This window comes from Ahaetulla prasina, chromosome 4 (assembly GCF_028640845.1).
Source record: "Ahaetulla prasina isolate Xishuangbanna chromosome 4, ASM2864084v1, whole genome shotgun sequence".
NCBI classification, from domain to species: Eukaryota; Metazoa; Chordata; class Lepidosauria; order Squamata; family Colubridae; genus Ahaetulla; species Ahaetulla prasina.
The window spans coordinates 87,975,198-87,996,549 of record NC_080542.1 but is presented as its reverse complement, the minus strand read 5'-3'; the positions used below and the strand labels follow the sequence as shown (position 1 = coordinate 87,996,549).

General features: G+C 36.9%; 2 protein-coding genes across 6 annotated transcripts in view; both read left to right on the top strand.

Moving 5' to 3' along the window:
• The window catches only part of LOC131198914 (uncharacterized), a 165,593-nt gene that overhangs the window by 34,764 nt on the left and 109,477 nt on the right, over positions 1 to 21,352 (top strand). The window lies entirely within an intron of this gene.
• The window catches only part of NEK11 (NIMA related kinase 11), a 290,895-nt gene that overhangs the window by 250,440 nt on the left and 19,103 nt on the right, over positions 1 to 21,352 (top strand). For 3 of the 5 annotated variants that reach the window (XM_058184182.1, XM_058184183.1, XM_058184185.1), the window contains exons 13-15: positions 6,377 to 6,492; positions 9,790 to 9,850; positions 15,615 to 15,711. In XM_058184182.1, coding sequence (XP_058040165.1) covers positions 6,377 to 6,492; positions 9,790 to 9,850; positions 15,615 to 15,711 — 274 coding nt within the window. Of the gene's footprint in view, positions 1 to 6,376; positions 6,493 to 9,789; positions 15,249 to 15,614; positions 15,712 to 21,352 lie in introns of those variants that run through there. The other 2 variants (XR_009155188.1, XM_058184186.1) reach the window with 2 other exon arrangements.

The following is a 21,352-nucleotide window of genomic DNA, read 5'->3' as shown; positions in this document are numbered from 1 at the left end:
AAAAAGCTCTCCTGGAGACGGCCGTCAGGTGATCTTCAAACGACAGCCGTCCATCCAGGAGAACGCCCAAGTTGCGCACCCTTTCCCTTGGGGCCAGTGACTCGCCCCCAACAGTCAGCCGTGGTTGCAGCTGACTGTACCGGGATGCCGGCATCCACAGCCACTCCGTCTTGGATGGATTGAGTCTGAGTCTGTTTCTCCCCATCCAGACCCGTACGGCCTCCAAACAACGGGACAGCACTTCGACAGCTTCGTTGGGGTGGCCTGGGGTGGAAAAGTACAGCTGAGTATCATCAGCGTACAGATGATAACTCACCCCAAAGCCACTGATGACCTTGCCCAACGGCTTCATGTAGATGTTGAACAGGAGAGGCGAGAGAATCGACCCCTGTGGCACCCCACAAGTGAGGTGCCTTGCGGCCGATCTCTGCCCCCCCTGTCAACACCGTCTGCGACCGGTCGGAGAGGTAGGAGGAGAACCACCGATAAACGGTGCCTCCCACTCCCAACCCCTCCAACTGGCGCAGCAGGATACCATGGTCGATGGTATCAAAAGCCGATGAGAGATCCAACAGGACCAGGGCAGAGGAACAACCCCTATCCCTGGCCCTCCAGAGGTCATCCACCAACGCAACCAAAGCTGTCTCCGTGCTATACCCGGGCCGGAAGCCGGACTGGAACGGGTCTAGATAGACAGCTTCCTCCAGGTACTGAGGGAACTGCCGTGCCACCACACTCTCTACAACCTTCGCCACAAAGCGAAGGTTGGAAACTGGACGATAATTACCTAAAATAGCTGGGTCCAGGGAAGGCTTCTTGAGGAGGGGTCTCACCACCGCCTCTTTCAAGGCGGCGGGAAAGACCCCCTCCATCAAAGAAGCATTTAAAATACCCCGGAGCCAGCCTCGTGTCACATCCTGAGTGGCCAGCACCAGCCAGGAGGGGCACGGGTCCAGTAAACATGTAGTGGCATGCAGCCTCCCCAGCAACCTGTCCACGTCCTCAGGAGCCACAGAATCAAACTCATCCCAAACAACATCAACAAGACGAGCCTCAGTCATCTCATCTGGATCATCGCAATCTTGATCCAAGCTATCCCGAAGCTGAGCGATTTTATCGTATAGATAACCGCTAAACTCCTCGGCATGTCCCTGCAAGGGGTCATCCCATCCCCCCTGGTGAAGGAGGGAACGGGTCACCCGAAACAGGGCGGCCGGGCGGTTATCTGCCGACGCAATGAGGGAGGAGGCGTAAGAACGCCTCGCCACCCTCAGTGCCACTAGGCAGGTCTTTGAAAAAGACCTAACTAGTGTCCGATCAGCTTCGGAGCGGCTGGACCTCCAGGCACTCTCTAGGCGTCTTCTCCGGCGTTTCATCTCTCTCAGCTCCTCAGAGAATCAAGGAGCTAATTGAGATCTGCGCCGGGTCAGAGGCCGCAAAGGCACGACACGGTCCAAAGCCCCAGCCGCGGCCTGTTCCCAGGCCGCCACTAGTTCTTCGGTCGTGCCGTGGGTAAGAGCTCCATCTGGAACCTCTCAGGGTCCATCAGGCGCCTGGGACGGAACCAACGCATTGGTTCTGTCTCCCTGCAGCGGTGAGTAGCGGTCTGAAAGTCTAGGCGGAGGAGAAAATGATCTGACCATGACACCGGTATCATCACTAAATCTCTTACTACCAGATCATTAAACCACTGTCCAGAGATATAAATCAGGTCCAGCGCGGATCCCCCCGTGTGAGTAGGGCCACCCGTTACTTGAATCAGGTCCAAGGCCTCATGGAAGCCTGGAACTCCTGAACCACTGTTGACGACAAGCCGGCCGATGGCAGGTTGAAATCACCCATGACCAAAAGTCTGGGGATCTCAACAGCCACCCCGGCAAGCACCTCCAGTAGTTCTGGCAGGGCTGTAGTCACGTAGCAAGGAGCCAGGTATGTGATCAACAGACCCATCTGATTCTTATGGCCCCACTTCACAAGAAGGGATTCACAGCCGGCTATCTGAGGGACAGTGGTCTCTCTAGGCTCCAGACCCTCTTTCATTACAACTGCCACCCCTCCATCCCTACCCTGGGCCCTCGGTTGATGGAATGCTCGGAAACCTGGAGGGCACAGTTCAACTAGGGGCACCCCCCCTTCTGCGCCCAACCAGGTCTCCGTAATGCCCATAAAGTCCGTGGACTCCCCCTGAATAAGGTCACAAATCAGGGGGGCCTTGTTAACCATGGACCGGGCATTACACAACATCAACCGGAGGCCCGGGCTCTGAGGATCCTGACCTTCTGGGGAACGGGGAAAGACTGGGGGGCCGGAGCACGTGATCGCTTTTAAACAGCGAACACGTGTTCCCAACGAACGATACGGCCCCTTGCTTCCGCCGTATCTGCCCCTCCCACTTACCGTACAGATGGAACCAACTTCCACCTCTAGAATGTACCCCTCACCCCCCTCCCTCGGACCTGATGAAAAAACGCCATGAACTGGGACTGAACCTACCCTCCCCGACGGGTTCTTCCCCCCACCTGTCACTTCCCTCCCCCCCTTTAAAAAACCCTTATTAAAAACCTATGTACAAAACCCCATAAATTCTTTTTCCTCGCATGCCACCTCTCCGGGTCCCAAGACCCCTCGTTAAGGCCGGCCCTCGATAACCCAAAGGGCCATTCCTGCGAGGCAGGGGAACCTCGCAGTCGAAGAAGTTTGGCAGCCGTATATTTCATGCATAAAGATCTAAATAACAGCGGGGAGAGAAGAGTTCCCAGGTCGGTAGATGGTATCGCGGACAATGGGCAGAACCAGAACAGTCACAAACAACGGCCGGAAGGCCGGTAGGGCAACAGTTAGATGGAATAGAAATTGGGCTGGTGGATTCTGCCCATAATGTCGCCCATCGACTAAAGTCAGAGTTCCACCTGCCAGAGCTGTCCGTATCCAAACCGGCGGTAACAATGCCGCTCAAAATTTTTTTGTTAAGGATTAAAGGAAATTCATCCAGTGCTGCAAAATCGGTCAATAGAATGGTTTCTAATAGCTAACAAGCAATTTCTGAAAGTGATTAGAAAAGGAAGTATGTGAACTTAGTGTCTTTTCAAAGGCACTGATTTCTGTTAATCTGTAAAATAGCTATTCTCTCATCTAGCAAATCTCTAAAACTACTGAAGACTTATGTCTTGCATTCTCTTTGTGAGGAACAGCTGGTCTACTCACCAGTTCTGCATTTCACCATGATCATTGGCTCCAGTGTTTGCCAAGCTGCTTCAGATTGGTTATTTCTTTTCTGCAAATCCTGCTAATGTTAAAGAACAATACTTCTACCCTTCAAAAAGACCTTGACTTTGTATCCGATTGGTCTAAAACTTGGCAACTCCAAATCTCAACCAGCAAATGCTCAGTCTTACACATTGGAAAAAAGAACCCAAATACTAAGTACAAGCTTGATGGACATTACCTTAGTGATGACCCCCACCCTGTTAAAGACCTTGGAGTTTTCATATCAAATGATCTAAGTGCCAAAGCGCATTGCAACTACATAGCAAAAAAGGCTCTAAGAGTTGTAAACCTAATTTTGTGTAGCTTCTTTTCCAAAAACTCTACACTACTAACCAGAGCATACAAAACATTTGCTAGACCTATTCTTGAATACAGCTCACCTGTCTGGAACCCATACTACATATCTGACATTAATACAATTGAACGCGTCCAGAAATATTTTACAAGAAGAGTTCTCCGCTCCTCTGAAAACAACAAAATACCTTATACCACCAGATTTGAAATCCTGGGATTAGAAAACTTAGAACTCCGCCAAATCCGACAAGACCTGTGTTTAACACAGAGAATCATCTATTGCAATATCCTTCCTATAAAAGACTACTTCAGCTTCAATCGCAATAATACAAGAGCAAACAATAGATTCAAACTTAATGTCAATCGCTTCAACCTTGATTGCAGAAAATATGACTTCTGTAACAGAGTTGTTAACGCTTGGAACTCACTACCTGACTCTATAGTCTCTACTCAAATCCCAAAAACTTCAACAAAAAACTGTCTACTATTGACCTCACCCCATTCCTAAGACGACTATAAGGGACGTGCATAAGGGCACAAAGTGCCTACCATTCCTGTCCTATTGTTCTCTTTCATTATATCAAATTAATATAGTTGTTGCATACTTTTGTTTATATATACGTTTTTCTTTTATGATGTGATGTTGTTTTATATCAATGTTTATGTATATTATTGTGACAAAATAAAAAAATAAAATAAAAACTCTGAATTGATTGCGCCATTTCTGTTCCAGACCCAGCTTAGCTATAGATTTGAGTGGATTCCTAGGATATGACAGCCAATTTTTTTCAGATTATGGTAGGCTTTTACTGCTAATTGAAAATGTAATGACAATGCTACATATCTATAGTGAGCAGCAACAAGCTTGCTGTAACATTTGGAAAATTAACATTTCTGAAATTGATTCAACAAAGCATTACTTAAAACAAATTTAAATTGTTGTACTCAATTGTTGCTAGGTCAAAACACAGGAAGAGATATGTAGGAAATGAGCTTCTGTTTACAGCAGACATCTGCAACCATGAATTCTCAGCAGCAACACAAGTATGCTAGAGGTCTAGTACTAATGCAATGTTTTTGCTTCAACACAATATTATAATTTTCTCATTTTACCTTGTATGCCTTAAAGAGGGATGTGTCCAATAATCATGGTTCATGAAAATGAAATACGTGGCTAAACTGAGCAGTCCATTGTTGCTCTGGTTTGTATATTGTATGTGTCAGTTTTTATTAAATGCAGAAATATGCCCAAGAATAAAGAATGAATGCAGGAGCTATAGGATATATATTCTCTATTAACTATTTTCAGAAAGGCAAATAATTTCAAGTTTGTTGCATGGCAACTTTCAGAAACAAACATTTTAGGCATGTTGCCTGATCATAATCACTAAAAATCTACAAAGATAAATTCTATTCATTTGCCAATATATTATGTTTATATATTAATATAAATATATTATATTGTATTTAAAAGCAAGATTTATTTAGCTCTAATAATTTACCTTCAAAATGGGAAGAACTTTTTAGATTTGCCCAGACACATGTTCCTCCAGTGCCCCTTCAACGAGACTAGGGAGAAATTGATACCCTGACTTGGGAGCTGAAATGCTTTCTGCTAAAGTTATAATTGACTACAATCATTTGTAAAGAATGACACAAAATCCTACACCTTTATTCAAAAGTCAAATCCTTGACATATGACCATTTATTTAACAACTGTTCAAAGTTATGATGTTACTGAAAAAAGTAACTTATTTTTTTTTTATTCAAAAAGTTTTACAAAATTTTTTTCCCCCTTTCCCCCCAACCCCCCCCCCTTCACTAATCCCTCCCCCCTCCCCCCTGACTTCCCGGAAGAAGCACAAGGTATAGTTAAAAATAAAGCAAACATATGCTAAGAAAATTTCCCCCAAAAACTATTATATCAATTTTCCCTCTCTAGCTCTGACTTCCTCCTAACATAACCAAAATCCTTCAGGAGAAGAAAAAAAAAATTAACAATTAACAGTAATAAAATATATAAATCAATAGAACAAATTAATCCTAAAGTATTTAAAACCAACTAAAGCATAAAAATCCAATCCAATTCAAAGAATATCTCCCTTATAGCTTCTGTAACCATATAATTTTCCCCCCAGGTCTTTCTTACATAAACTCTTTCAAAAATATTCTATTTAAAATACAATACAACACCTTATAAGATTTCAATACCGAAAATTACAGTAGCTATTCAAATTTAGTCCTTGCTTGTCAAAATCCAGTATAAATCCAGTATAAATCCAAATACCTAGTTTTTTATGATAGATATAAAACATATAATCAACCCATTTCTTCCAGATCTTCCTCACATAGTGTCTTTCAGGGACAGCAATATTTTTGTCTGTTAATAATTCAAAACAACCTTGTTTCAAGGATAATACTTTTGTCTCTTGCCATTTTTTTTGATGCATTAATCTCTGTCTTTCCTTCATTACTCCTTTTGAAAAGTCAGTCACAATATTGCCTAATAGTTCCTTATGTCCAAAAATCCACAAATTACTACCATATATTCCATCAGTCCAAAGAGAAAATTCTTGAAAAGGAAAAAAGTAACTTATGACTGGCCCTTACACTTTCAACAGAGAGCACCTCATAGTTATATGATCACCAACTGGAATTTTTCCATTCAGGATTCCCACAAGAAAAGCCAGCATGGAAGGTTGCAAGTCAAAATTACATGATTTCTCACTTAACAATGAATTGTCTGTACCTGCTTTGGTTGTAAGTAGCATTAAAATTTATTGTCATTCACAAATTAAGTCTGCTTTTATTGCAGAGATTCCAGAGGATCCTCTTACTGCAGAAGAATATTATAATGATGCATTTGATTCCTGCTCAGAAACAAGTGAAGAATCAGATAGGGAACAGGAAGAAAAGAATGCATCACAGACAGTATGTAGAATATATCCACATGTATATTCACTCTAAGAATTAAAAGAACTATTTATATAGTGAACTTACACAGAATCAAATATTATTAGAACTGGGGCCGTGTAGTATTACATAAGTAATAGCCAGCACCTTGAATCACATCTAAAAGCAAACCAATATTCAAGGTGCTGCACTTAGCAAAGCAGCTTGATCACCCAGATATACTATAGATGTTGCTTCAAGGACAGCCCCATGTAGAACATATTATAGTAAGCCAGATAAAGGATGAGTAGGACATCAAAGACTGAGAGCATAGTCATCCAAAGTTACTGTCGATGAATAGGTCAAAAGTCTGGTGCAAAAATCCTCCTAGCCACAGTTGCCACCTGTTCATTGAGCAGAAATATTTAGACAGGCCCTTAAATCCAGATCACTTCTAACGATTAGAGTTCAACTCTATTAGAATAGAACAGAACAGAATAGAATTTTATTGGCCAAGTGTGATTGGACACACAAGGAATTTGTCTTGGTGCATATGCTCTCAGTGTACATAAAAGAAAAGATACGTTCATCAAGGTACAACATTTACAACACAATTGATGGTCAATATATCAATATAAATCATAAGGATTGCCAGCAACAAGTTATAGTCATACAGTCATAAGTGGAAAGATTGGTGATGGGAACTATGAAACGATTAATAGTAGTGCAGATTCAGTAAATAGTCTGACAGTGTTGATGGAATTATTTGTTTAGCAGAGTGATGGCCTTCGGGAAAAAACTGTTCTTGTGTCTAGTTGTTCTGGTGTGCAGTGCTCTATAGCGTCGTTTTGAGGGTAGGAGTTTATGTCCAGGATTTAGAGTAAAAAAAACAACTTTTCAGGAGTTGTTAGACCACAAACCCAAAGCCAACTTCTCTTCAGCCTACTATTCTCCATCCAGATTTTGAATTTCTACTGCATTAGCTCTTTAGATTAGGGCTGAAATATGTAATCAGGTTTTATTATATGATAGTACCCAATTTTGGGCAAATACTTTACTGTCTCTCAGTACTGGAAGTGGAGAGAGGAGAGACTCCTGAAGCAAATGAAGGAGCATGCAATAATCTCTAATCAATGCTATGTCTTCCTGATATTTTGAATTTAAGGTTTTATCATTTCTTGACATTGCTTTGCTGATTTGCTCTGCTGATTTGGACCAAACTTCTATAGGATAACAAGTTACCTATTTCTCTTGGAATCCAACAGTTTTGCAAATTATTTGCTAACTAATTTTATACTGAAGCCCTTTTTTATTCCTTCTGTTGTGAAACACTCAACTACCTATTTTCTCCACTCACACCCCAAATTTATATTTGCTTCTGTATTTCTGAAAAAGGAACGACTTGAATTTCAGTTCAGAATAAAATAGACTAAAGTCTATTTTAGTTATATTGTTATTTGACAGCCTATGTATTCTCCATTTTCTGTGGTCACAAGAGCTAATTGATGATTGAATGAAGGTATAGAAAGAGCACAGTAAATTACCAGTTCATTCAAAAATCCAGTCTACCAGCAATCAACATTATAGAAGAGTTTAATTTTCAGTACAATTTCTATGTATTCTTTCAATATATAATTTCTATATAGTAATAAAATGAATTGAACTGAAATAAAATAGTTGCTAAATTAGTAAATAGATACTAAATATTATTTACTTTTTCTCTGCAAGAGAAAAAAATACATAGATATAGATACAGATAAGGATATACATAGATATAGATAAGGATACATATAAATTCTTATTTTCCATGGCAATTGACATATCCTTTGGCTACATTCCCTAATAATTAGTTTAACTCAGTTTAACACTTTAAAGCTCAGAATAAAGTTTTATACTTTGAATGAATGAATAGGTAAATATTAAATAAAGCAATATTTCTAATTATTTTAAAAAATCAGACTCTGACCTAATTTATGTACTTTGAGATTGAGTTGACTTCGCTAGAAAAGCAAAACTTTCCATTTCTTCCATCAAATCAATTACAAATAAATTTGTATTTAGTTTTAAATTTATCTATGTAGTCATTAAGAATCTATCCTGACTTGATGGCACATAATCAATTAGTCAATCAAATAAATCATTCTTCCACTAAAGCAGGGCAATACAACCAACAATTGTAGAATGATTTAATGATGTAGAAAGACTTAATGTTGATTGGCTTTTGGCCTTATTTCAAAGGCAAACTTCAGCTTCTTTCCCAGTATCCTGTTCCTTGAAGAGATGGGGAAAAGAATGCTAGAGAGTAAAATGAAAAAAAGGCAATGTCAGAAAGAAATGATTCCCAGACTTGACTTGTCTAGATTAGAATCTTTACTGCAGAAAACAGTAAAGGAAATAGTAAAGCAGAAATACACAATTGATTGTCTATTTCCAGGGCAAAGATACCAGAAATTTAAATCCCTATGGTCTGAGATTTAAAGTCTAGACTTCTTCCTCCTGTCTTTTTGAATTAACAGATACTTGATAGCATGGTTGTCCTTGGATCGGAGGAGGCAGGGGGGGTAGGAGCTAATGAAAAAACTCTGCCCCTTTTGTACTTTATATTGGATGACATTTCATTCAAATAAGGAAGTAACAAAGCCTACACTGTAGTATCATATGCAGATTTTGGTATTTTGATAAAATCTTGGCTTACTAGAAAATGTTTTAATAGTTTAGGAATCTGGGATATGTTTACATAATTACCACTTTAGTTGGGGAAACTGAGGCAGCTTCAGCTTTTGCTTATTCTTATGCTATTTATGCTCATGTCTTTCAGTTGTGAGTAGTTAGGAACTGGAATGGGACAACTTGCTGCAGCCAACTCGCTATGGCTAACTTGCCACAGCCATCTTGCCAGGGTCAATTCGCCATGACCAACTTGCCATGGAATAACTCGCCATGGCCAACTTGCCACAAGACAATTCAACAATTCAATTCAATTTAGTTATTTAAAATAATTAAAACATTATTTTAATTTTTGTCATTTACATTTCATTTTTCCCTCCTTTGATATCCTTTCTTTAATTAGTCTATTCCACCATTTCTTTGATATTAATGTAACTCTTGTCCTGTGGCAAGTTGTCCCACGATGAATAAACCATAGTGAGTTGAGTTGTTCTAGACCCTTATGAACAGCCCTTAGTTGCCACTTCTGATTATGTTAATATTTTTTTCTTAACTTGCATTACTGATCTTCAGTAACTTACTTGTAACAATGCAATAATAAATGGCATTGTTCCCAATTTTCAGTATTTTTGTTGAAACAACTAATAGACTATCTTCTTTGATTGACAGGACAGTGATATCAACGCAATGGTCAGATACATGGAGAATATTGTAGGTATCAATTCTGAAGGTGAGATAGCATGTTCTTCAGTTTGATTACAATACCAACAATTGGATATTCTTGACTTGTTGCATAAAATGCTGAGCCAACATTTTGTGCATGTAAAAGAAACTTGAAGTTGTTTATCCTGAACCAGAAGTAATTGCAACAGTCAGCCTAACAGAAATACTCCTTAAAAGTTCAATATGTAGTAGATTTTCTCTCCCTTGTTGGTTGACTTTTGATAGAACTGAAGAAAAGGAGTTAACTTTTGGCTTAACCTTGTTCAACATAACTCATCAGCTGAGGTCTTATTTAACATCTTGACTTTTGGTATGCCCAGTTGATTTCTTCTAATAGTGCAGCAGGAATACATGTAATGTTTTAAAAGGAGGCATTTGAATGCATGCCTGCAAGGGAAGTTTTTTTAAAAAAAATAAGATTAAATACTAGTCAATCACCGGAGATTTACTCTTCCAAGCTTTCAGACTGATGCTGGAGCCCAACATTAGGGAGCTTCTCTCTACTGGAATATGTGCTTTGGGCTATTCTGTGAGTAATCTTTATGTGGTGCCTTCCTAGTGGTTGATTGGTTTGTTGATGGCAGCCATCAATACACTGATAAAGCTATAGTTCCAAATAGGTGATCGTTCCTTTTCATTTCTATGTGATCTAAACTCTAGTTTTTAAAGGAGAAAAAAAATCATATCCTATATTATCCCACAGCAGAACACAGGATTCTACAAAAAGGGCTAAACTATAATACAAGTGATGCCAATCACCTAGAATTTTTTTTGCAGCCTTAGATGGAGCTGCATGATAGCATTTAAAACCACCAAACTCCCCACAGAGCTCCAAGAAAACATCTGACAAAGCATCATTCCAGAGATTAGAAGAAGACAGGAACAGAATCAACTTGCAACAGAAGACAAAGTACTGTCAGAAACCTAAATCAGGACCAGACCATCATCCTACCTGCAGACAAAGGCCAAACCAAGGTGATTATGGATAGAGCACAATGCCAACAAAAAGCAAAAGAAATACTGGAGGACAAAGAAACTACATCCCTGTGAACACCTATAGAATACAAAAACTAGACAACCAAATCAAGAGAACCCCTTAGTGACTTCACTAAGAAAGGCCAAATTACAAAAAAGGAACAGTAGCAGAAGAGAAGCAGTCTCCCACTCTTCTACAGTTCTACAGTTCTCCCACTCTTCTACAGTTGCCCCAAAATACACAAACTGGCATACCCTTCCATCTAATCATATCTCTACTAGAGACCCCTACACACAACATTGCAAAAAAAAAAATTAACAAAAAACCTTGGGCATCTCACAAGAGGAAGCCAACACTCGGTTAACTCTCCACTACAATGTCTTCAAACAACCAGAGATATGACTTATAGATGAGGATGAAATCATGGTCTCATTTGTTGTCATAGCCCTGTTTACGTCTATAGATGCAGAATTAGCAAAGAATCCATGACTGCATTGCTTCATAGTACACCTGACTTAATTGAGTACAGAAAGATCAAAACACCCAGGATTACGGATCTCATAAACCTCTACTTAACTTTATACTTCCTATTTGAGGCCAAATTTACCAACAAATTAAAGGAACACCAATGTGATTATTGATTTCAGGACTTATAGTGAAGGTTGTCATGCAACACCCAGAAGGCATAGCACTTCCACAAATACAACCTAAAATATGGATCAGATATGTAGATGACACCTTCACCATAATAAAAAAGACTAACTAGAGAACACCCAAAGAACCATCAATAATATTTTTAAAGGAATCCAGTTTACTAGAGAAAAAGAAAACAACAACTCGCTACCCTTCCTGGACATCCTTATCAGCAAAGACCACAATGACAAACTGAGAGCACCAAAGACAAATTCCTTGTGTGTCCAATCACATTTGGCCAATAAAGAATTCTTCTCTAAAGAAATATAAGTCTACAGAAAAAACACCCATAGTAACCAGGTGCTCCATTACCAAAACAACAGCCCAACCTCCCACAAGAGAAGCTGTGTAAGGACTTTATTTAAACAAGCCCAAACACAGCAAACCCGAATAGCAGTAAAAGGAAATGGAGCATCTATATAACACATTCCAACAAAATGGATACCCACGCAACTTAATTAAAAAGTCTTGACCATTCAACTCAATACAGCACAACCAACACAAACCCTAAAAAGAATTACACTGCCATATATCAAGAATATCTTAGAAACCACCAACAGACTATTACAACCATATGGAATCAGTGTAGCACACAAGCCTACTAAAACCCTTCAAAATGTCCTAAGCAAACCAAAAGATCCAGCAACCCCAGAAGAAAAAACAGGACTCATCTACAACATACAGTGTAGGAATTGCAACAATCACTATGTAGGACAAACAAGCAGAAGATTGGAAGAACGCATCCCTAAACACTAACTGGCAATCAGAAGCATGACCAAAAAAAATTAATATCAGAACATATAGACAGATTTAATCACAGTCTCAATTGGGAAAATGTGACAATCCTAGACCAGGCCAAGTCCAAAAATGCCAGGAAATTTCTAGAAGTCTGGCACTCTGACAAATCAGCCATTAATATACACATAGACATTAACAACATCTATAGACTATGCAAAAAATACAATCAACCAGCCCAAAAGAAAACAAAAAGACACAAGCACCTCTCCACCAGTAATCAGCACCCAGATTAGCATAGATTAACTCCAAGGTTAACTTTGGACCAACAATCAAGTAAACAATATCCCAATCAAGAAACTGCCAAAGAGATACCAGTAAACAGCCCAACCAAAGAATGTCTAAGACTCTCCCCACCCACCCAAATAGGCAAGTCACCAGAATATAAACTGACAGCAAACAGCACTCCTTACTAGTACTGATGAGGTTATTTAATTAGGGTAGTGAAAGGTCTGCAAGAAAAGAAACAAGCTCAGACAGCACTAAGGACCCATCATTTCAACCCTGAGCTTCAAATGTTCTCCTTTATTGGTACTATATTATCCCTTATATAGACCAATAATTCGTATGTAAAACTATGAACATACTCATATTATTCTTTCAAAATAATTAGTATTATGCAAAGTGCACGGAAAAGGAAGAAGCAGTAAGTCAAGAAATTAAAGATGAAAGAAAATAAAATAAAATCTAGTTTACTAGGTTCACATCCTTGTCTCCACTTTTCCGTATGCTGATTCATAGATCTTAGTTTGCTAAAATCTCTCTTCTTGAGATCCCATCAACTCCAGCTAAGACTTAGACTAAGTCACCAAGTTGATATCTTACCGTTTATAATACCGTGTTTTCCCAAAAATAAGACCCTGTCTTATATTTTTTTGAACCTTGAAATAAGTGCTTGGCGTTATTACCATGCGCTCAAAAGCCCGATTGGCTTATTATCAGGGGATGTCTTATTTTGGGGGAAACAGGGTAGTATGTTTCTAACTTGATAACATATTTAATACATTCCAGCTGCTTGAACAAGGCATAAGTCATATTAAATTTATAGTTTAAGAATTGTAAGTCCTACGTTGTTATGATACCAAAATTGCACTCAGTATTTTCCAGTATTAAACACTCATTTCTGTTTATGGAGGATTAAAATTATGGTTTCTTTTCATGTAAACCTTTTCCCAGTAATAAATAACTGAAATAGGTTAAATAATTTCAAGAAATTATTCAATCAAAGGAAATATTTATTTAATGTCTCTGGAATTTAAATATTGATCACAGATGATGTTAGATAACATGCTAAAGCAAGTTGTTCTCTTTATTAACATTAATCAGTGGAAATGTTCATGAAATATTAGATGCTTGAAGTTGCAATGTAAAGCAGTTATAAAGAACAATCAAATGATAATACTTTGTCTTCTCTCACAGGTGGTAGAACCATTAGGTATAGAATGCGTCAAATCCATATTAAAGTTTGCAGGAAGTTACCACTCATCCCTCTCCTAGAAGAATGAAATACTGTAGGAAATATTAAAAAGCAGAATATTACATTTTCCCTAAAGGAGAAACACGTTTTTAAAGACAAACTCAGAGCCTCAGCATCCTGCTGCCTCAGCAGATATTTTAGTGCCAACCAAAATACAAGACAAAGGCTGGGCCAGCTTATCTACAACACAAAAGACATGGCCCTCAGGACATGATAGGATTAGCCCTCACTCAAGATCCAAACCAGGACAAAGCCATTAAGCCATAATAGGAATTGCCCAAAGCCCCTTCATTATATCTTCACCCAGCAAGATTCAACCAGGCCTGGGACAACCTACAAAGTTACCCCTGCATGGCCCCATGGGAGTCTGACAACCAATCAGAGTACATTTCTTATATAGAAACAGGAAGCTCTAAGGCAGGGCCCAAGAGAGGATATAAATCTCTCCCTCTCTCACCCATGTGCTCTTTTTGCCAGGATCTCAAACCACGTGGTCCTGTCCACTACTAAACCATCTTTCCAAGTAATCTCTGTGTTTCCAGTGTCTTTCTTCCCACTTGGAACTGAACCCAGATGGACATTTCTTCCAACAAGTTTATTGTTTAAATAGTTTCAAAAGTTATTCTATTTCCGAACATACTGTAGGTATTTTTATTATCAGGTATGTTTAGAGAATGTAAATGAGTTAATTTCAAAATATTAAGGGATATTTTTGGTATTCAATTTGCTGATGAAAGCGTGAGAAATGGAGAGAAAATGTCATTATTTTCTCTATTATATACAACTTAAACAGAAATATGTGCTAATTATATAAATATATTTGTATGCTCCCTTTAAATCAATGAAATTGATTTAAATTGAATTGCTAACTATTATGCAGGCTTTTTTTTCAAAGATGTAAAGTTCACACAGGGCCTGGTTATGTATCATGAAGTCTTTCCAAAAAGACTTCAAATATTAATAGGGTAAGAAAATGGGATTGGTAGTTTTACTTTTATGTAGGAGGGATAAAACTGAGGCCCATGGCTACAATTTAGAAATCAAAACTTTGGCTGCAGCTTGTTTTGTTTCTCCAGAAGTTGCCATCAAAATATAGTTTTTAATGTGATAGATGAAATCCTAAATATGAGGGGAGTAATTATAGGAATTATATCCTGAGTTACATTACAGCAGGTAGGTAGTTCAGAATAGGCAGACAGACATTCAGGAATGTGGAAGAAATTAAATATTATAGGACATAGGAAGGAAGCTTTTGTAAAGTAGATACTCAGTAGTATATCAAAAATAGTATATCACTGATCACTCTCTGACATATAGTTCTGCAAAACTGTGTGTCCATTGCATGAACTCTATTACTTTTATTCAGTAATAATAGACAAAAACATCTTGTTTGGAACTTCCTTCATACAATGAAAATATTATGATTCCTAGACTCTTGGTTGGAATGATCAGAATATATTCAAGGTAAGGGCTGTTATTTATTGGAAGAATAAATAGTAGTAGGCTAATAATAATGACAAAACAACTTGACTCCATAAATATCTGCTGAAGGAAATGAGATACATATACATTTGTAAGAAATGCATATAAGCCTCTTTTATGAAACTTTGTAGTTTGGGGATGTAGTATACCATTAAAAATAATTGTGTTTCATGGACCTGTTAAACCAAATTATATTAATATGCATTTAACAACCTAATTACCTTTAATTAAGTATTTTCAGATGAAAAAGTGAATTGCTGCTTACTTTTTGTTTGCCCTTGGATAATGCTTTGGATTTGCAGAATGCAGACGACAACAAGCTGAATTAGTTTGTGCATTAATTTGTAGGAACTAGAAGTTTCACTGAAGTGACTCCGTTGGAACCTGTGAGATTGAGAGCTCTCAATAATACTATGGCTACAACTAAGCTGAGACATATGAAGGAGTAAGTCATCTTATTTAAATGGTAACAGAAGTCAAAGATGTTGAAGTGTTTACTTTACTTTTGGTTTGGTTTGCATCACAATGCAGCAAAACTCAAAATAATACTCAGTGAACAAGTCCCAGATTTCAGTAAGTTCATTAAATTGTTACATCATTATATTCTAGAATGCATTTTAAAGTTGAACATTTTTCATTTTGAAAAAGTAATATTAGCTCTTGTTACTGGGTGCAAATTCAATAATATTTGGGGTGCTTGGTATTCAAGTTCAGAGAGCATCAAAGGCCCCCCAATTCAACCTGGAGGTACAAATATTCTCTTCTACTAATAATCCTTTTCTAGATATTCATTTCTAATCTTTGCTTATTTCTCTGCTATTCATGAAAGCAGCTTTCTCTGGCTTCTTTGTCACCTTTGAAAAAATGGTACCACTACTTCAAAAGTCACATTAACTTGAATGAGTTGATTCCTTAAATCAGTGGCATTATTTGATCAGAATCCGTCCTGTTCCCCCCAAAAAGCTTGATTGCTTTCACAAGGAGCAAAGAGGTGCTGTAAATGTTCTGGGTCCCAAAAAATTTTTTTCCTGAAGTTTGCAGAGTCCTACTTACAGTATCTCCAGACCTGGCCTACAAAAGCCAGATATATTTTAGATATATTAGGAGAACAAATTATGCAATTATATGACATCCAGCATATTCCCATTAATCATTATATAGCTACATGGCAAAGATCTCTGGGCCCTTTTAATTCTGATCAAAATTCTTCACCTGTAATTGTAGAAACGGTACAATAATATGGTAAGTATTCTAGATATACAATAAATTTGAACAAATCTAGAAATTTTCTTTTTTAAAAAAATATATTAAACAATTTGTCTTTAAAAACAACACAAAAAACAATCATACATATAAAAACAAAACACGTCAAGACATAACATATTGAACATTATATACCATAAATGGTAATTTTACTGCATTCTGTATTGACATACGTATTTTGCTTTTGTAGTTCTCTGTTCTATCATTTCTATTTACTACTCAATAGTAGGATAATCACATTACTCCAACCTATATATATATATATGTATATATACATACATTACAATATTCATTGTTCTTATTTACACATTTATATTTGTTTATATTTATATCTGTTTATTTAATATTATTCAGTTACTCCAGTTTGAGTTTCATCAATATTAAGTTAAACATTTCTTGTTTCTATTTTCGAGCCAACTATACATTTTATTCCATATTTCATAATATTCTGAATCCTCTCTCTCTTTCAACTCCATAGTCATTCTATCCATCTCTGCACATTCTAGAATTTTCCTAATTACTGTTTTGTCTGAGGGTACAATGTTTTGTTTCAATTTTTTTGCGAATGTGATTCTTGCTGCAATGAGTATGTGTAATGTAATGTATTGAAGGTTTTTGTTCATTTTCGGGTCCGGTATTCCTAATAAAAACAGTTCAGGTTTCAAATCTATTTTTTGCTTTGTAATTTCTTCCAACCATGTTTGAATTTTATACCAATACTTCCTTGTGATGGGGCACGCCCACCACATATGATAGAATGTTCTATATTTATGGTTACATCTCCAACAATTGGATGATAAATTTGGGTACATCTTGACCAATCTCGCTGGTGGCAAATGCCAGCTATAAAACATTTTATAAAGGTTTTCTTTGTAGGCAACTGCTGTTGTGTGTTTGTAGTTCCTTTCCCATAGTTTATCCCACTGTTCTAACTCTATGTTGTGACCAGAATTCCTGGCCCAGCTAATCATCATTTCTTTTACAACTTCTTCCTCCATTTTATATCTTAGTGAGAAATTATATAATTTTGTAATCATTTTTCCTTCCTTTCCTATTAAAATTTTGTCCAACTCCAATTGTTTTTCATATATGCTGAATTGTTCTTGATCCTTTTTTAGTCTTGTTTTGATTTGTAAGTAGGACCACTATTCTATATTTATTCCTTGTGTTTTCAACGTTTCCACTGATTTTAATTCTCCTTTCTCGTCTAAAATTTCTGAATATCTTACCGTTTTACTGAGGTCTATTGTATTTGGGTGTGTCATTGCCTCCATTGTCGATAACCAGTTTGGGATTTTTGTATAATGATTTTTTTTATCTTTACCCAGATGTTGTGTAGGGATGTGATTTAGATATTTAATTTAGATATTAAATAGATTTAACATTTAGATATTTTAGATATGCCTCTAAAAATATGAATGTGTTTTGTTTTTACTTTCCCATAGAAACCTGTGCCAACCTATTTGAAGATCGTGTCCTTCTAATGCTAATATTCTTTTGTTTTTGAGTTGAATCCAATCTCTTAATCATGTTAGGATTGCTGCCTGTTAGTAGAGCTCCCAGTCCGGGAGGCCAAACCCCCCATGATTCCTACTGTTTTGTAACAATTTAAGTTTGATGTGGGTTTTTTTACCTGCCCATATAAATTTGGATGTTATTTTATTTATTTGTTTGAAAACTTTCTTCTCTAATTTTACCAGTATGGTTTGAAAAAGATACAGCAATTTGGATAATATGTTCATTTTGATTGTTGAAATTCTGCCAATTAGTGATAATTGTAATTTATTCCAGTGTTCCAAATCTTTACGTATTTGTTTTATCAGTGCATTATAATATCCTCTTTTATCGTACTACATTGTGCTGATAGCCATATTCCCAGGTATTATTATTTTTTTTTTGCTCTTAAAATTCCCATTTTCTCCTCTAATTCTTCATTTTGTCTTTCAGTTAGATTTTTGGTTATTATTTTAGTTTTCTCTTATTTATTTTAAGCCCTGCTACCTTGCCAAATTGGTTTATATTCTGTAGTAATGTTAATTCCATCTCTAAAGGTTCTTCTATAATAAATGCCAAGTCATCAGCGAAGGCCTGTAATTTATATTCTTGTCCTCTAATTTTTAATCCTTTGATTTCCCGATTCTAATTTGTTGCAACAGTGTTTCTATTGAAAAAATAAATAGCAGAGGAGATAGGGGGCATCTCTGCCTGACTCCTTTTGTTATGTTGAAGCCTTCTGTTGTTTCTGCATTTGATAGTATTTTTGTTTTCTGGTTTGAGTATGTTGCTTTTACTTTTCTAATAAATTTCTCACCAAAATTCATTACTCTTAATTGGTTAATTAAGTTGTTGAATGTTTTTTGTGCATTGAGGAATATCAAAACGGCTTGTTTCTCCGGATGTGTTTCATAATATTCTAGCATACTTATTATCGTTCTTATATTATTTTTTATGTGTCTGGTGGGTAAAAATCCATTCTGAGCTGGTTGTATGGTTTCATTTAATATGGGTTTCATTCTTTCTGCCATTATTGTCATAAATACCTTATAGTTTGCATTCAGCAGCAAGATTGACCTATAATTTGGGATTTTTTTCCTTTCCGCATTATCTTTGGGAATTAAGGTTATTATTATTATTATTATTATTATTATTATTATTATTATTATTATTATTATTATTATTATTTAATTTATTTATTTATTTATTTATTGAATTTCTAGACCGCCCTTCTCCCGAAGGACTCAGGGCGGTGTACAGCCAGGCTAAAAACATACACAATATACAATATTAAAAACTGAATTAAAAAACATATTACACAATTGGCCGAAAAATTAAAATAATTAAAATCTAAAAACCCCAATTTAAAATATAAATAGAATTTAAAATTTAGAAACTAAACAGTTTAAAAAGTTTAAGCTAGCCCCGCGCGAATAAACAAATATGTTTTCAATTCGCGGCGAAAGGTCCGAAGGTCAGGTATTTGGTGTAAACCAGGGGGAAGTTCATTCCAAAGAGTAGGAGCCCCCAAGAGAAGGATCTTCCCCTGGGGGCCGCCAGCCGACATTGTTTGGCGGACGGCACCCTGAGAAGTCCCTCTCTGTGAGAGCGTACGGGACGGTGGGAGGCATGAGGTAACAGCAGGCAGTCCCGTAAGTACCCAGGTCCCAAGCCATGGAGCGCTTTAAAGGTGGTAACCAGAACCTTGAAATGCACCCGAAAGGCAACAGGTAGCCAGTGCAGTCTGCGCAGGAGAGGTGTTACATGGGAGTTACGTGGAACTCCCTCTATCACCCGCGCAGCTGCGTTCTGGACCAACTGAAGCCTCCGAGTGCTATCAGTACTTCCATCCAAGATTTTGGTATAATTGCTCAGTCTAGTACTTCGTTATATGTTTATAATAGTAAATTCTCTAGTGGTTTTTGTAATTATTTGTAAAATTCCACTGGAATTCCATCTGGACCTTGCTTTATTGCTTTTTTGTTTTTGAATTGCCCTTTTTAATTCTAACGTCATTATTTTTCTTTCTAATGTTTCTTTTGCGGTTTCTGGTAAGGTTGGGAGATTTCTCTGCTGTAGATATCTTTTAATGTCATGCTCCTCTATGTTTTCCTGACTTTATAAATTTTGGTAGTATCTTACTGCTATATTTTCTTTTTCTTCCTTCTGATGTTGTGCTATCCTATTTTCATCTTCTAGTTGTTGTATTGATTTCTTTTCTTTTTCTTTTTTTTAATTTGTAGGCCAACCATCTGCCTGTTTCATTTGCATTTTCAAAGTAGTTTTGTTTGGTTGCTCTAATTTTTTTCGCTATTCGTTCTTGTGTGATTAAGTCTATGTTTAATTATCTCTTTTTTATCTCTAATTTCCTGGTTGTGAGGTTCTTTCTACATTTTGTCTTCTAATTTTCCCAATTTCTCCCAATTCTATATATTGTTTCTTTTTGTTTTTATTTCTTCATATAGTATACGCCATTGTGGGTCCCAGACATAAGCTTTAGTTGTGTCTCACAGGTTTTGAATAGTTGTCTGTTCATTCCAATTTTCCTGTAGGAAAAATACTAATTCTTTTTTTATGTATTGAATGTAGTTTTTTCTTCTTTCATTATCTTTTGATTCATGGTCCATCTCTTTTTTCTTTTTTCTTCCCCTTTCCATTTAACTATTAATGGATTATGATCACCCCAAACATTCGGTTTTATTTCTATTTCCTCTACCTTTTTTCCTGTTTCTGGATCCATCCAGGCCATGTCTATTCCAGACCATGAGTTGTGTGGGTTGGAAAAATATGTATATTGATATTTTTTTTTGTGGGTTGATTTCTCTCCAAATATCTTTCAAACTTAGCTCTCGGGTCATTTCAAATAAAGTCTTTGGTAATATTCTCTTTTCATAATTTTTTTTAACTTCCTGTTTTATAGTCTTGAAATCTCCTAAAAGCATATTAGGATATTATATATTAGCATATTATAAGCATATCGTTGAAATCTCCTAATAAACATATGTTATCTATTTCCAATGTAACAATTTGTTTATGTAATTTGCTGTAATATTCTTTCTGTTGAGTGTTTGGTGCATATATGACTGCAATTAATGTTCTTTTTTGTTTTATTAATATCTCAATCAATAACGTTCTTCCCTCTTTGTCTGCATGTATTTGTTTGGGTTTTAACCGGTCTTTTATATAAACTTTGATTCCTCTTTTTCTAACTTCAGATAGGGCCAAAAATAATTTAACTAATTTGGGGGCTTCCAGAAGATTGCTTTCCCCTTTTTTCATATGGACTTCCTGTAAACATATAATGTCTGCAATTACTTGTCATCTTTTTA